This window comes from Bos indicus, chromosome 8 (assembly GCF_029378745.1).
Source record: "Bos indicus isolate NIAB-ARS_2022 breed Sahiwal x Tharparkar chromosome 8, NIAB-ARS_B.indTharparkar_mat_pri_1.0, whole genome shotgun sequence".
Taxonomy (NCBI): Eukaryota; Metazoa; Chordata; class Mammalia; order Artiodactyla; family Bovidae; genus Bos; species Bos indicus.
Genome location: NC_091767.1, coordinates 85,770,632 through 85,785,873, shown reverse-complemented (window position 1 = coordinate 85,785,873; position 15,242 = coordinate 85,770,632). Strand labels below are relative to the sequence as shown.

General features: G+C 38.2%; 1 protein-coding gene across 1 annotated transcript in view; it reads right to left on the bottom strand.

The window, feature by feature from the left end:
• The window catches only part of SPTLC1 (serine palmitoyltransferase long chain base subunit 1), a 65,624-nt gene that overhangs the window by 14,989 nt on the left and 35,393 nt on the right, over positions 1 to 15,242 (bottom strand). Inside the window, exons 7-8 of the mRNA XM_019966614.2 lie at positions 7,570 to 7,699; positions 4,224 to 4,313 (exon numbers count right to left, since the gene is read on the bottom strand). Of these exons, the coding sequence (XP_019822173.1) occupies positions 4,224 to 4,313; positions 7,570 to 7,699 (220 nt within the window). The remainder of the gene's footprint in view (positions 1 to 4,223; positions 4,314 to 7,569; positions 7,700 to 15,242) is intronic.

The following is a 15,242-nucleotide window of genomic DNA, read 5'->3' as shown; positions in this document are numbered from 1 at the left end:
AACTATAGTTCATGAGGCTGCAAATGACTGAGAGATTAACACACACACTCTCTTCATAGATCAGAACTGCCATAAAAAATGAAAATAACGAAATCTGGATGCTCTAAAATGATTCAATTTAACTCAAATAAAACAGACAGCACAATGCCAATTTTTTAAAAACGAACTGTTTAGGCCTTGTAAGTACAGACTTGTAATATATGTGTCAAATATTGGTCTAATTATGCATAGAACTTCCTAGGGAAATGTTGTATACATTCTTTCCTCAGAGGCACTATGTTTCAGTTTAGATTCATTTTTTTAATGCAGAAAAAGTTTTCATTAGTATGGTTTTTAATCTTTTTTTCCCTCCCCCTATGCTTTCTGGCTTGTACGAAAGTCCTTTCCCATCAATGGTTTAGATGCATATTTATCTATACATTCTTCTAAGTATTTCATAAATTTTTGGGTGTATACATTGGGAAACACACAAGTATACAGTTTTGTTTTGTTTTTCTCCTTCTGATGTCTAATTGATTTACCCCTTTACAATATGTATGTGATCAGTTTTACAGCTGAATTAAAATATAGTGATTATCAACCACTAAATTTTTATATATGTGACATGAGAAGTTGGGTCATAAATCCTTCCATGACTCAAGTAATCTTCTCTTGTGCCACAATCATACTTTTAATTATCAAATTTTAATTACTAAAAGACTTTTCCCACTGAGACTATAGAACTAATGCACAAAAATATATAAGACTCTTGTATCATGAGTCCCTGATAATTTCTTTTTTAACCATAATCATGCTAATCAATATCAAATTGGGAAGGGATCCCCACTGGGCTTTTAGATAAATTTTCTTAACAATGAACAAACCAATTTGGGGTGAATTACACTTTTTCAACACTGACTCTGTGTCCTATCCATTAATATGAGATATTATCAAATGAATAGTTTCTAAAAACTATGTTTTAGAAAATGTTTAATAATATTATTACAGTACTGGTACACAAACAGACAAGTGTAACAAAACAGGAATCCCTTTGTCAAACCCTAATTTGTATCCTATAATTTTACATATTCAATACTTACTGTTTCTACACTTCATATTTTTTCCATTGGCTATATATCTGCCATGAACACTGCTTTATTACTGCATTTCTGTAATATACACTTCTAGTATCCTGTGGCCCACTCTTTCTCCCACATTATCCTATCAGGCTTTGACACAAAAGGAAGGAGAGGATAAGAAATCATCTCTTTTATTAACATTTTGGATGTATCTAGATTTCCTCAATAAATAGGGAAAAATTTAAAATAAGATATGAAACTCTTAATTGTAAATCCTTATTCAATTGATGGACTCACAGATTCAGACTTTAATGGTCAAATGCAATGGTGGTTTACTACAGGAAAATCAGTGTAACAAACCATACTAATAGATTGAAGGAAATTACATGATTAACTTAACTGATGCAGAAAAAGCATCTGACAAAACCCAAATCTCATATGAGAAAAGCGCTCAACAAATTAGAAAAAGGAGGAACTTCCTCAACTTGATTAAGGGCATTTATGGAAAACCCACAGCTAAAATCTATTCAACGGTGATGGCCTGAAAGCTTCCCCTTAAAGATTAGGAATGAGACAAGGATACACACTCGTGCCACTTATAGTCAACACTGTACTGGAAGTTCTAGCCAGAGCATTAAGGTAAGAAAAGGAAGACAACTAGATTGGAAAGAAGAAGTAAACCTATCTCTGTCCACAGATGACATAATCCTAAATATAGAATAAGATCCACAAAAATAGTATTTCAGCTAATAAACAAGTTCAGCAAAAGTTGTACAAGACCAATACACAAGAGTCAATAGTATTTCTGTAACCAGCAATGAACAATTCAAAAAGGAAATTAAGAAAATAATCCCATCAATAACAGCATCAAAAAGAATAAAATACTTAGGGATACATTTAACCAAAGAGAGATAAGACCTTACAGTAAAAAAAAAAAACCCACAAACAGTAATGAAAGAAATTGAAGAAAATAAAAATAAATGGAAACACATTCCTTGTTCATCAATGAAAAGACTCAAAGCCTTTGACTGTGTGGATCACAATAAACTGTGGAAAATTCTGAAAGAGATGGGAATACCAGACCACCTGACCTGCCTCTTGAGAAATCTGTATGCAGGTCAGGAAGCAACAGTTAGAACTGGACATGGAACAACAGACTGGTTCCAAATAGGAAAAGGAGTACATCGAGGCTGTATATTGTCACCCTGTTTATTTAACTTATATGCAGAGTACATCATGAGAAACCCTGGGCTGGAAGAAACACAAGCTGGACTCAAGATTGCCGGGAGAAATATCAATCACCTCAGATATGCAGATGACACCACCCTTATGGCAGAAAGTGAAGAGGAACTAAAAAGCCTCTTGATGCAAGTGAAAGTGGAGAGTGAAAAAGTTGGCTTAAAGCTCAACATTCAGAAAATGAAGATCATGGCATCTAGTCCCATCACTTCATGGGAAATAGATGGGGAAACAGTGTCAGACTTTATTTTTTTGGGCTCCACAATCACTGCAGATGGTGACTGCAGCCATGAAATTAAAAGACGCTTACTCCTTGGAAGGAAAGTTATGACCAACCTAGATAGCATATTAAAAAACAGAGATATTACTTTGCCAACAAAGGTCCATCTAGTCAAGGCTATGGTTTTTCCAGTGGTCATGTATGGATGTGAGAGTTGGACTGTGAAGAAAGCTGAGCACCGAAGAATTGATGCTTTTGAACTGTGGTGTTGGAGAAGACTCTTGAGAGTCCCTTGGACTACAAGGAGATCCAACCAGTCCATTCTGAAGGAGATCAGCCCTGGCATTTCTTTGGAAGGAGTGATGCTAAAGCTGAAACTCCAATACGTTGGCCACCTCATGCGAAGTATTGACTCATTGGAAAAGACTCTGATGCTGGGAGGGATTAGGGGCAGGAGGAGAAGGGGACGACAGAGGATGAGATGGCTGGATGGCATCACTGACTCAATGGACGTGAGTCTGAGTGAACTCCGGGAGTTGATGATGGACAGGGAGGCCTGGCGTGCTGCAATTCATGGGGTCGCAAAGAGTCGGACACGACTGAGCAACTGAACTGAACTGAACTATCATTAAGATCATAATACTTCCAAGAGTAATCTAAATATTCAATACAACCCCTATAAAAAAATCTCAATGGCATTTTTTACAGAAATAGAAAAGCTGATTTTAACATTTAAATGGAATCTCAAGGTACTCCAAATAACCAAAAGAATCTTGAAAAAGAACAAATATGGAGAACTCACATGTCTTGATTTCAAAGCTTACCACAAAGCTACATGAATTAAGCAATTAAGCATGGTTCTCACATAAGGCTAGACAGACAAATGGAATAGAACTGAGAGTCCAGAAAGGAACCCATATATTTACAGTCAGATGATTTTGACAAAGGTGCCAAGACCATTCAATGGGAAAATAATAGCTTCTTCAACAAATGGTAGAGGGACAAACAGATAATCACATCCAAAAGAATGAAGTTGAACCCCTCTCTCACAGAATATACAAAGACAAGTAAGAACAAAAAGTTAGATAAATTGGACTGTGCCAAAATTAAAGACCTTTGTGCATTATAGGTCACCATCAAAAAAATGGAAAGACAATCTACAGAATGAGAGAAAATATTTGCAAATCACATTATCTGATAAGGGTATAGTATCCAGAATATACAAAGAACTTAACAAAAAAGACAATCCAATTTAAAACTGGGCAAAAGGCTTCTACAGACATTTCTCCAAAGATCAACAACGAGCCAACACAAGAAAAGAGGCTCAACATCATTAATCATTTAAGAAATGATCCTGAGGGATCCTCTGGAGTGACAGAAATGTTCTATATCATGATTGTGGTGCTGGTGATACAGTGGTGTACACCTGTCAGAACACATCAAAGCACACACTTAAAGTAAGTGTATTTTATTATGTATCCATTACACTTCAATAAAGTTGATTTTAAAAAAGTCAGTCGTGATTACTCTTTAAATGTCATGGTTGGCATTTATGTTAATCTACTTCCCTAATATGATCAGATTGTGCTTATGATATCTATTAAGCAAAGCAGTGTAGATGTTATACATTTAAAGTGGTCATAAACAAAAGGTATAACTGCCAAATAGTCTGAATTCTCAAATAATTAATAGACATAGTTGCTCACCAATTCTGGAAGAGGGCAAACAGTTCCAGTATTCATATACAATCCTTCAACTATAATGAAACGTCGAGTTACACGAGCCTTGCGAGGATTCTTTAAAAGAAAAAACAGACATTTTAAACTTTAGTAACTCCAAATATAAAAATCTGTTAGGTGCTTTCTAGCACTTTCACATTACAAGATGTATTCACCAAGATAAATAAATAGACTAAATTAATTTCAAGTTTAAGGTTTGCAATCCTGTTACTATGAGATGAAAAACAGTGCTTTCTTCTCCTAGGTATGTTTTCAGGTCACATAGCCAATGAGGGCTTCATATACAATCCTTCAGGGCTTCCCTGGTGGCTCAGAGGTTAAAGCATCTGCCGCAATGCAGGAGACCTGGGTTCAATCCCTGGGTCGGGAAGATCTCCTGGAGAAGGAAATGGCAACCCACTCCAGTGTTCTTGCCTGGAGAATCCCACGGATGGAGGAGCCTGGTGGGCTACAGTCCATGGGGTCACAAAGAGCAACTTCACTCACTCACTCAGCCAAAGAGGAGGCCTCACCCACAAATACAAACTGTTTAGAATCTGAGAAAATTAAAACAAAAACACAACCCTCCAAACCCAGAATGACTGGGAAGGGACCCAGGGCAATCTTCTGGGGGAGAAGTGGATGTTTTACGTCGTGACAGGGGTCAGGACACCTGGGCTACATAGGCATAGTGAAAGTGAAGTCACTCTGTCGTGTCCGACTCTTTGCGACCCCATGGACTGCAGCCTACCAGGCTCTTCTGTCCATGGGATTTTCCAGGCAAGAGTACCGGAGTGGGTTGCCACTGCTTTCTCCAGCGGATCTTCCCGACCCAGGGATGGAACCCAGGTCTCCTGCATTGTAGACAGTTGCTTTACCATCTGAGCCACCAGGGAACTCCATACATAGGTATAACCACTGGTCAAAACTGTATGACTAGGATTTATGTATTTCAGTGTCTGTAAATTTTACCTAAAGTAAGAAGAACTATAATGATGATAACAATCATCATCTTCACAGAGATGGGGTGGGAAGTTAGGTGAAGGTTCAGATGACACAAGAATGACAGAATTTTGAAAACAGAGCTGAGAGAAGGGCACAGGGAGCTTCACTCTACTACTATTTCCTCTGAATGTGCCAGATCTTTCAATAATAAAAAGTTAAAAAACAGACAAACCTTGATCTCCCTTGTCAACCAAAAAACAAATGAAACCTTTACCTTTCTTATTTCTCAAAACTGAGTCAAGTGAAACTGACTATGGCTTCATCCAGTGATGTTCAAAGGTGGTGCGGTGGAGGGACTTTTTCAAATAACACATGCCTTTCCACACCCCACTGATCTTTGACACCATTTCTGATTATCTTATCTTCTAAAGATAGAACTCCAGAGGATACAGGTATTTAAGAATCCTAGAATATATGCGCCCATTTATCCTCTAGAAAGGCTGTCACAACTGAAACTCTCATCAGAGCTATAGGAGGACCCTTTGTATCATCACATACATCAGTGTGGCACTGATTACTACCATAAAAGTTTTCCCTAATTGGACAGGCAAAAACCTTTACCCTAATTTCTGTAATTGTTAGTGAGGTCAGACTATGTTTTATTTGCTCAGTTGTTTGTATTTCTGTGAACTGCTGTTTTTAATCTACTGTCTTTTTTTTTTTTCTTAAAGAAGGATTAATATGGGATACGAGAACTCCATAAGAAAAGGAATGAAAAAAAATATGAACCCCAATAAGTTGGGAAATTTTTGACAAAAAAAGTTTGATCCAAATCCAGACTAAACGGCAATATTTTAACTCACTTTCAAAGTAAAAACAAGCATCTAAATAGAAAATATATAAAAATTTAAATATTAAAATAAAATTTTAAAGTATTTATTTCTAAAAATCAAAATGTAAAGTAATTTAGAAAGCTTACTCTTGGCAGGAAAATATGGTAGAATTAATTAGTAAAAAGGTAAAAACTATAAAATGGAAATAAATTTTAAGATAATTCCTGGTTATTCACTTTAAAAAAGTTCCACAGATTGTAAATCTTATAAAATACATACACACAAAACTTGAGTATGTTGTCTTCCAAATTTGTACAATGTTAATTTGGCAAAATAACTCCACAGCAGACCAGTTCATTGGTCATACTTTCTACGGCAGCGTTCTTCAATATGGTAGCATTCTAATACTAAATCATAATAAGGGGCATCATTTTACAATTTGTAGAAAGAATTCATAGGTGGTATGGTCTCAATTTTAAGCTGTTCCCTAACATCTATAGATTTTTCTAAATTGTATAATTATAAAACACAGCTTATAGCACATCTATCGCAGAAGAGCAGAATCTATGCATATTCACCACAAGAATGTGTATGATCATGTAGTGCTGCTCCTAGACTATCACCTAAACAAAGACAACTGAATCCAAAAGAAATAAAACAAGTATCTAGAAAAATGGGAATTAACACAAAATTAAGCATGTGATGAGCATCTTTATCAGTTACTCTAGCAATGGATGAGTTGCAGTGGAAAAGTCCACTTGAAAGTGGTGTTTCAAACCACGAATCTGGTGACCAGGTTATTAGTACATCTACATACAGTGGTTCCCACTGCAGAACCACAGACCAGAACTACCTTCTCCATCCCTGTTGTCAGGGGCAAATAAATGCTAATTCTAACGGTGATGCTTTGAATACATTTCCTCTATTTCCTCCTTTATCAGAACAATAAGGAGCAAGTTCCACTCCCCCAATTCCCTCCCTGCCCCAAGGACCTACGCAGGTGCTTGAGAAGTGTAAACAGGCTGCAGGAGGGAAGGAAACCATGCTTGAGGCAGTTGCTTCCCATAGGAAGCAGTCGCTCAGAGCTCTGGGATGAGGCTGGGGTCAGAAGTCTCACATAAATTCATAGATTAAGATACGCTGCCACTGTTTTTTCCAGTGGACTGATACATGATTTATTCTGATATGAATAAGTGTGTTTTGAATTCACTAGGTATATCCTGTTAACACTGTAATGAATTCTGGTGTTATTTCTGTAGAGTTGAGTATATATTCCTCCATCTCCAAAGTGCATGCTGTTTTTCTTTTTCTCTTTTTAGAAAGCTGCCTAGATACCGTTTTTCCAAATTTGCCACATATAATGATGACAATGATGAGGCAATTACTATCAGACTTGGCTTTCTAACCTGAGGTACATTTAATAAGCAAGAACACTTTTATTTATTACCCAAATGTGATCCACAGGCAAGTTTTCATTACAAATTACCATTTCATTTATAATTTAGCTGGTTAGAAAGTACTAAAGAACTGTATAATTTTCTTCAAAAGAATCATACCTTTTGATCTTCAATCTCTTGTTCTTTTAGTAGTCGCTCCAGGTCGTCCATATCATTATGGTTAAACACCTTAATGTCACTACGTGATGCCTGTAATCCCTTCTGAATAGCAAAGCAGGCAGCTTTATCTCTGAAAGAAAGACAGACCCACCAGAATGGGGTTTAAAGAGTCTTGTCAACATTCTCAGAAAAGGAATGCTTGTTTTTATAACTTGACCAACATCCACTTGTTAAACTGAAGAGGGTAAATAGATAAAATATGTTTGAACATTAATACATCATTGTTTGCGCTTCACTCTGCCAAGTCTTTCCACCTAACTACCATACTGATTCTGTTCCAAGAACCATACTCTTGCCATATTTTGCTCTTTGAAAAATCAGCATGCATCTTACTGTATGGATATTCACAGTAATTTTCTCATTCTGAAAACTAAATGAAACATTGATGTATCTTATCATCAATAACATCTCTGATTTGACTGGCCACCACTCTGCCATTACTTTGCCATGAAAATGAATACTGGACTGTTGACTCTATATAACCCAGGGGAGAATGCTGAGTCATATAGATTAAACTTCAGTACGATCTCCCAAATTGAGTTATTTGTGGTGAGAGGGTGGAATATAGTTTTTAAATTAAGTGTATTATTTAAAACTTCAAACAAGACTTCTACTTCTGGGGAGAAAGACATTATTAATTTTTCCTATTTTTCTCTCTGGGTAAAACCAAAAATCCTTGACATTGTATATAAAACAAATATAAAACAATACTGAAAAATAAGAAAAAGCACACAAGCAAGGGATGTAAGAAATGACATGGACAAGAAAGCAGTGGTACATATACACAATGGAGTATTACTCAGCCATTAAAAAGAATGCATTTGAATCAGTTCTAATGAGGAGGATGAAACTGGAGCCGATTATACAGAGTGAAGTAAGTCAGAACGAAAAACACCAATACAGTATACTAACGCATATATATGGAATTTAGAAAGATGGTAATGATAACCCTGTATGCGAGACCGCAAAAGAGACACAGACGTACAGAAGAGTCTTTTGGACTCTGTGGGAGAAGGTGAGGGTGGGATGATCTGAGAGAATAGCATTGAAACATGTATATTATCATATGTGAATCAGATCACCAGTCCAGGTTCGATGCATGAGACAGGGTGCTCAGAGCTGGTGCACTGGGATGACCCAGAGGGATAGGATGGGGAGGGAGGTGGGAGGGGGGGTTCAGGATGGGGAACACATGTACACCCGTGGCAGATTCATGTCAAGTATGGCAAAAACCACTACAGCATTGTAAAGTAATTAGCCTCCAATGAAAATAAATAAATTAAAAAAAAATGACATGAAACAAGTTCCTGGATTTTCCTGATTTGGAACTGATGCAGCAGGCAAACTGGAAATGCCAACAGGCATAGACAAAAAAGGTCTGACAAAAGTCTGCTCTCTGTAGCCAAGGACAGGAAAGGGGGCAGCTCAGCAAATGATAATGTCTGTGTGTGTTCTTAGTCACTCAGTCATGTCCGACTCTTTGCAAACCCATGGACTGTAGCCTGCCAAGCTCCTCTGTCCATAGGGATTCTTCAGGCAAGAATACTGGAACAGGTTGCCATGCCCTTCTCCAGGGGATCTTCCCAAACCAGGAATCAAAGCCAGGTCACTCATACTGCAGGTGGATTCTTTACCTTCTGAGCCACCAGGGAAGCCCAATAATGTCTCTATTGCAGCCAAATCAAGAACAACCTGGGCCTGTCCCCTCCACATCAGCAAAGGCTCAGGGGGAACCTAGACTCTAGCCTTTACAGGGCCATAACAAGGCTCCCCAACACCCCCAAGGGAGTTGTCACAGAAGACAACCAGGACTTGTATGTATCCCTACTGGAGAGTAACAAGTGGCTCCCACTGTGAAGACCATGTGGAGACCCAACTTCCAACCCTCTTGCACGAGAGGCACTCTCCCCTCTCTATGCTTAGGGTATGTCAGGGGAGGCTCAGAGAAAAGTAGGACTCTCATCAACAACCAGCAGAAATGAAAATAACCCCATGTCAGTGTCAATGGAGGCCCAGTGGAGACCCTGGACTTGTATTTCCATCTGGCAGTAATGAGGCAGCAGTGCCCCCTGCCCCTGTTGGAAGACTGTCAGAGAAACAATTAGAACATTTAAATAAAGCATAAACTATAACAGCATAATATGAAAATGTTGTCATACCAAGAACCAAAAAACATCAAACAATGGAAAAAAAATCAACTAGTATAGGTACTGAGATGACAAAGCTGTCAGGATTATCTGTCAATGATTCAGAGCAGTCACAATGAAAATGCTTCAATGAGTAATTACCAACATGCTTGAAACAAATGAAGAAACAGGAAGTCTCAGCAGAGAGAGGGAAGAAATAAATAATCCTGTGGAGATGTTAGAATTGAAAAACAAAATAGTCAAGAGAAAAAGCATAGTGGATGAGCTCAAAATCAGAAAGCTAAAAATACAGAACAGTAGAAATCAAGTCAATGTAGATAGCAAAGAGAAAACAGACTGGCAAGAAAAGAACAGAGTCTCAGGGACCTGTGAGACCACAATAAAATATGCAACATTCAACTCTGCGGAGTTCCAAAGAAGAGAACCAAATAGGTACTTAAATAAATAATAGCTGAAAAAAGTCCCAACTTTGGAAAGAGGCTTAACCCAACAGATTAAAGAAGCTGAGTGAAATTCTTGCAGGTGAACCCAAGCATATAAATGCCAATACAATTTTAGTCAAATTTCTGAAAACTAGTGACAAACAAAAAATTCTTGAAAACAGCATGCAAAAAATGACGTCTTATATATAAAAGAAAGTTGAGTGGCAGTACATTTCTCATCATAAACCAGAACAGAGCGCCACAATGTATTTCAGATACTGAAAGAAAAGACTGGCAACCAAGAATCCAAAACTAGGCAAAATATTCTTTGCTAATGAAGAGAAGATGCCATTCTCAGTTGGAAAAAATTATGAGAATTTTTCTCAAGCGGGCCTCCCCTAAATGAATAGCTAGGGAAAGCTCTCCACATAGAAATAATAAATAAATAAAATAAAATAACTGTACATTCTGATGAAGGAAGAAAGAACAAAGTAAAAAGTATGAACACACACAGTAGGCTTTTCTTCTCATGAGTTTTCTAAATTATTTTTGGATGGTTCAAGTAAAAATTATAACACTATCTCATGTGGTTCTCAAGGTGTTTACAAGAAATACTTAAAACAACTGTATTATAAAAAAAAGATATGTGATTGTATTATATAAACAAGATAAATAAAAATGGAACTCCCAAAGACATTCAATTAACCCTGAGAAAGGCAGGAAAAAGAAAAAGGAAAACAAAAAACAAACAGAACAAGTAAAAAATGAAAAATAAAAATTGGTAGATCTAAGCTCTCAGATGGTTAGATAGCATTTCCCATTCAATGGACATTAACCTGAGCAAACTCCATGAGATAGTGAAGGACAGGGAAACCAGGCATGCTGCAGTCCATGAGGCTGCAGAGTTGACACAACTCAGCAACCGAACAATAAGCTCTCATATACCAATGATTACATTAAATGTAAATGGCTTAAATATACAATTTAAAGACAGAGACTGGCACAGAGGATTAAACATACTGCCTATAAGAAATTGCCTTCAGATGTAATGAGATAGGTAGGTAGTAAGGGAATATGTATGTATGTTATATACAATAATACAGGCAGTGAACATATTTATTACATACAATAAATCCACCACACAAAACTTTCAAAAGGGAAGCAGAGTGCCTGTGTTATTAACTGATAAAGACAACTCTGGAACAAAGAAAATTATCAGAGACAGAGAAAGTCATTCAGTTCAGTTCAGTTGCTTAGTCATGTCTGACTCCTGCAACCCCATGGACTATAGCACACCAGGCCTCCCTGTCCATCACCAACTCCCAGAGTTCACTCAGACTCATGTCCATTGAATCAGTGATGCCATCCAACCATCTCGTCCTCTGTCGTCTCCTTCTCCTCCTGCCCTCAATCTTTCCCAGCATCAGGGTCTTTTCTAATGAGTCAGTTCTTCGCATGAGGTGGCCAAAGCATTGGAGTTTCAGCTTCAGCATCAGTCCTTCCAATGAACATTCAGGACTGATTTCCTTTAGAATGGACTGGTTGGATCTCCTTGCAGTCCAAGGGATACTCAGGAGTCTTCTCCAACAGCACAGTTCAAAAGCATTAATTCTTTGGTGCTCAGCTTTTTTATAGTCCAACTCTCACATCCATACATGACTACCGGAAAAACCATAGCTTTGACTAGACGGACCTCTGTTGGCAAAGAAATGTCTTTGCTTTTTAATATGCTGTCTAGGTTGGTCATAACTTTTCTTCCAAGGAGCAAGCATCTTTTAATTTCATGGCTGCAGTCACCATCTGCAGTGAAATTTTGGAGCCCCAAAAAAGTCTTTCACTGTTTCCACTGTCTCCCCAACTATTTGCCATGAAGGGATGGGAACTGGCTACCATGATCTTAGTTTTCTGAATACTGAGTTTTAAGCCAACTTTTTCACTCTCCTCTTTCACTTTCATCAAGAGGCTCTTTAGTTCTTCTTTTCCTTCTGCCATAAGGGTTGTATTATCTGCATATCTGAGGTTATTGATATTTCTCCTGGCAATCTTGAACCCAGCTTGTGTTTCATCCAGCCCAGCATTTCTCATGATGTCCTCTGCATATAAGTTAAATAAGCAGGGTGACAATACACAGCCTTGATGTTCTCCTTTTCCTATCTGGAACCAGTCTGTTGTTCCATGTCCAGTTCTAACTTACTGTTGAGCCATTATATAATAATAAAAAGTATTAATTAGTCAAGAAAACTTATCCTAAACATGTACCAAGTAACAGAGCTTACAAAAGGTAAGAAACAAAAAATGATAAAAATGAAAGAAGAAATAGACAAACAACAACAGTTTGATAGACCTGTAGCACTAGTAGTTTGACAGAACTACCAAACAGAAAATCAGCAAGGATACAGAAGAACTCAATAACACCAATCAGGAAGATTTAATTGTCATTTACAGAATACTCCATTCAGCAGAATATTGTTTTCCTATTTAATGACAGGGCTTCCCTGGTGACTCAGATGGTAAAGAATCCACCTGCCAGGTGGGAGACCTGGGTTCAATCCCTGGGTTGGAACGATCCCCTGGAGGAAGGCACGGCAACCACTCCAGTATTCTTACGTGGAGAATCCACATGGACAGAGGAGACTGGCAGGCTATAGTCCACAGGGTCACAAAGAGTCAGGCACGACTGAGCAACTAAGCATAGCACAGCACATTTAATGATAATGGAGAAAAATAATTTTCCTCAAAAGGTAAATAAAATTTCATGGAAATTACTCTTTGTTTCACTAAAACTATGATATATAGAAATATATCTTAGGAAGTTGACATGTAAAACTACCTCTCTGAGTGGATTGTAAGATAGAAGTGGCAAATAAATCTTTTGTGTGGTTTCTTTTGGTTTTAATTTGTGTATCATTGACTTTCAACAAATAATGATCAGTACAACATTTGATCACTGAATACTATCATATGAAAAACCGAAATGCATAAGGAAGGAAATTAATCACATGTCCTGTCACGAAGTGACGCGTTCTCACTGTTGTCCTCATACGGGATTTTCTCTGTATTTGCCAAAACATTCTTTTTTAAAGTGACTATGGAACATATTCAAATACTTATATCTTTCCTTTTCTCCTTTGCTTTTCACTTCTCTTCTTTTCACAGCTATTTGTAAGGCCTCCCCAGACAGCCATTTTGCTTTTTTGCATTTCTTTTCCATGGGGATGGTCTTGTTCCCTGTCTCTTGTACAATGTCACAAGAAGAGATAAGAAAGCCTTCCTCAGTGATCAAAGCAAAGAAATAGAGGAAAACAACAGAAAGGGAAAGACTAGAGATCTCTTCAAGAAAATTAGAGATACCAAGGGAACATTTCATGCAAAGATAAAGGACAGAAATGGTATGGACCTAACAGAAGCAGAAGATATTAAGAAGAGGTGGCAGGAATACATAGAAGAACTGTACAAAAAAGATCTTCACGACCCAGATAATCACGATGGTGTGATCACTCACCTAGAGCCAGACATCCTAGAATGTGAAGTCAAGCAGGCCTTAGAAAGCATCACTATGAACAAAGCTAGTGGAGGTGATGGAATTCCAGTTGAGCTATTTCAAATCCTGAAAGATGATGAAAGTGCTGCACTCGATATGACAGCAAATTTGGAAAACTCAGCAGTGGCCACAGGACTGGAAAAGGTCAGTTTTCATTCCAATCCCAAAGAAAGGCAATGCCAAAGAATGCTCAAACTACCACACAATTGCACTCATCTCACACGCCAGTAAAGTAATGCTCAAAATTCTCCAAACTAGGTTTCAGCAATACGTGAACCGTGAACTTCCAGATGTTCAAGCTGGTTTTAGAAAAGGCAGAGGAACCAGAGATCAAACTGCCAACATCCACCGGATCATGGAAAAAGCAAGAGAGTTCCAGAAAAACATCTATTTCTGCTTTATTGACTATGCCAAAGCCTTTGACTGTGTGGATCACAATAAACTGTGGAAAATTCTGAAAGAGATGGCAATTCCAGACCACCTGACCTGCCTCTTGAAAACCTGTATGCAGGTCAGGAAGCAACAGTTAGAACTGGACATGGAACAACAGACTGGTTCCAAATAGGAAAAGGAGTATGTCAAGGCTGTATATTGCCACCCTGCTTATTTAACTTGTATGCAGAGTACATCATGAGAAATGCTGGGCTGGAAGAAGCACAGCTGGAATCCAGATTACTGGGAGAAATATCAATAACCTCAGATATGCAGATGATACCACCCTTATGGCAGAAACATCTGGTCCCATCACTTCATGGGAAACAAATGGGGAAACAGTGGAAACAGTGTCAGACTTTATTTTGGGGGGCTCCACAATCACTGCAGATGGTGACTGCAGCCATGAAACTAAAAGACGCTTACTCCTTGGAAGGAAAGTTATAACCAACCTAGAGAGGATATTCAAAAGCAGAGACATTACTTTGCCAACAAAGGTCCATCTAGTCAAGGCTATGGTTTTTCCAGTGGTCATGTATGGATGTGAGAGTTGGACTGTCAAGAAAGCTGAGTGCTGAAGAATTGAACTGTGGTGCTGGAGAAGACTCTTGAGAGTTCCTTGGACTGCAAGGAGATCCAACCAGTCCATTCTAAAGGAGATGAGTCCTGGGTGTTCTTTGGAAGGACTGATGCTAAAGCTGAAACTCCAATACTTTGGCCATCTCATGCGAAAAGTTGACTCACTGGAAAAGACTCTGATGCTGGGAGGGATTGGGGGCAGGAGGAGAGGAGGGTGACAGAGGATGAGACGGCTGGATGGCATCACAGACTCAATGGACGCGAGTTTGGGTGAACTCCGGGAGTTGGTGATGGACAGAGAGGCCTGGCGTGCTGCAATTCATGGGGTCGCAAAGAGTCGGACACAACTGAGTGACTGAACTGAACTGAACTCATGGAATATATTCCAAGAAAGACCATATCACAGGCCACAAAACTAACACATTTACATTTTCCAAAGGTTTGGAAACTAAACAACACACTTCTGCATAACCTATGGGTCAAAGAGAGTAT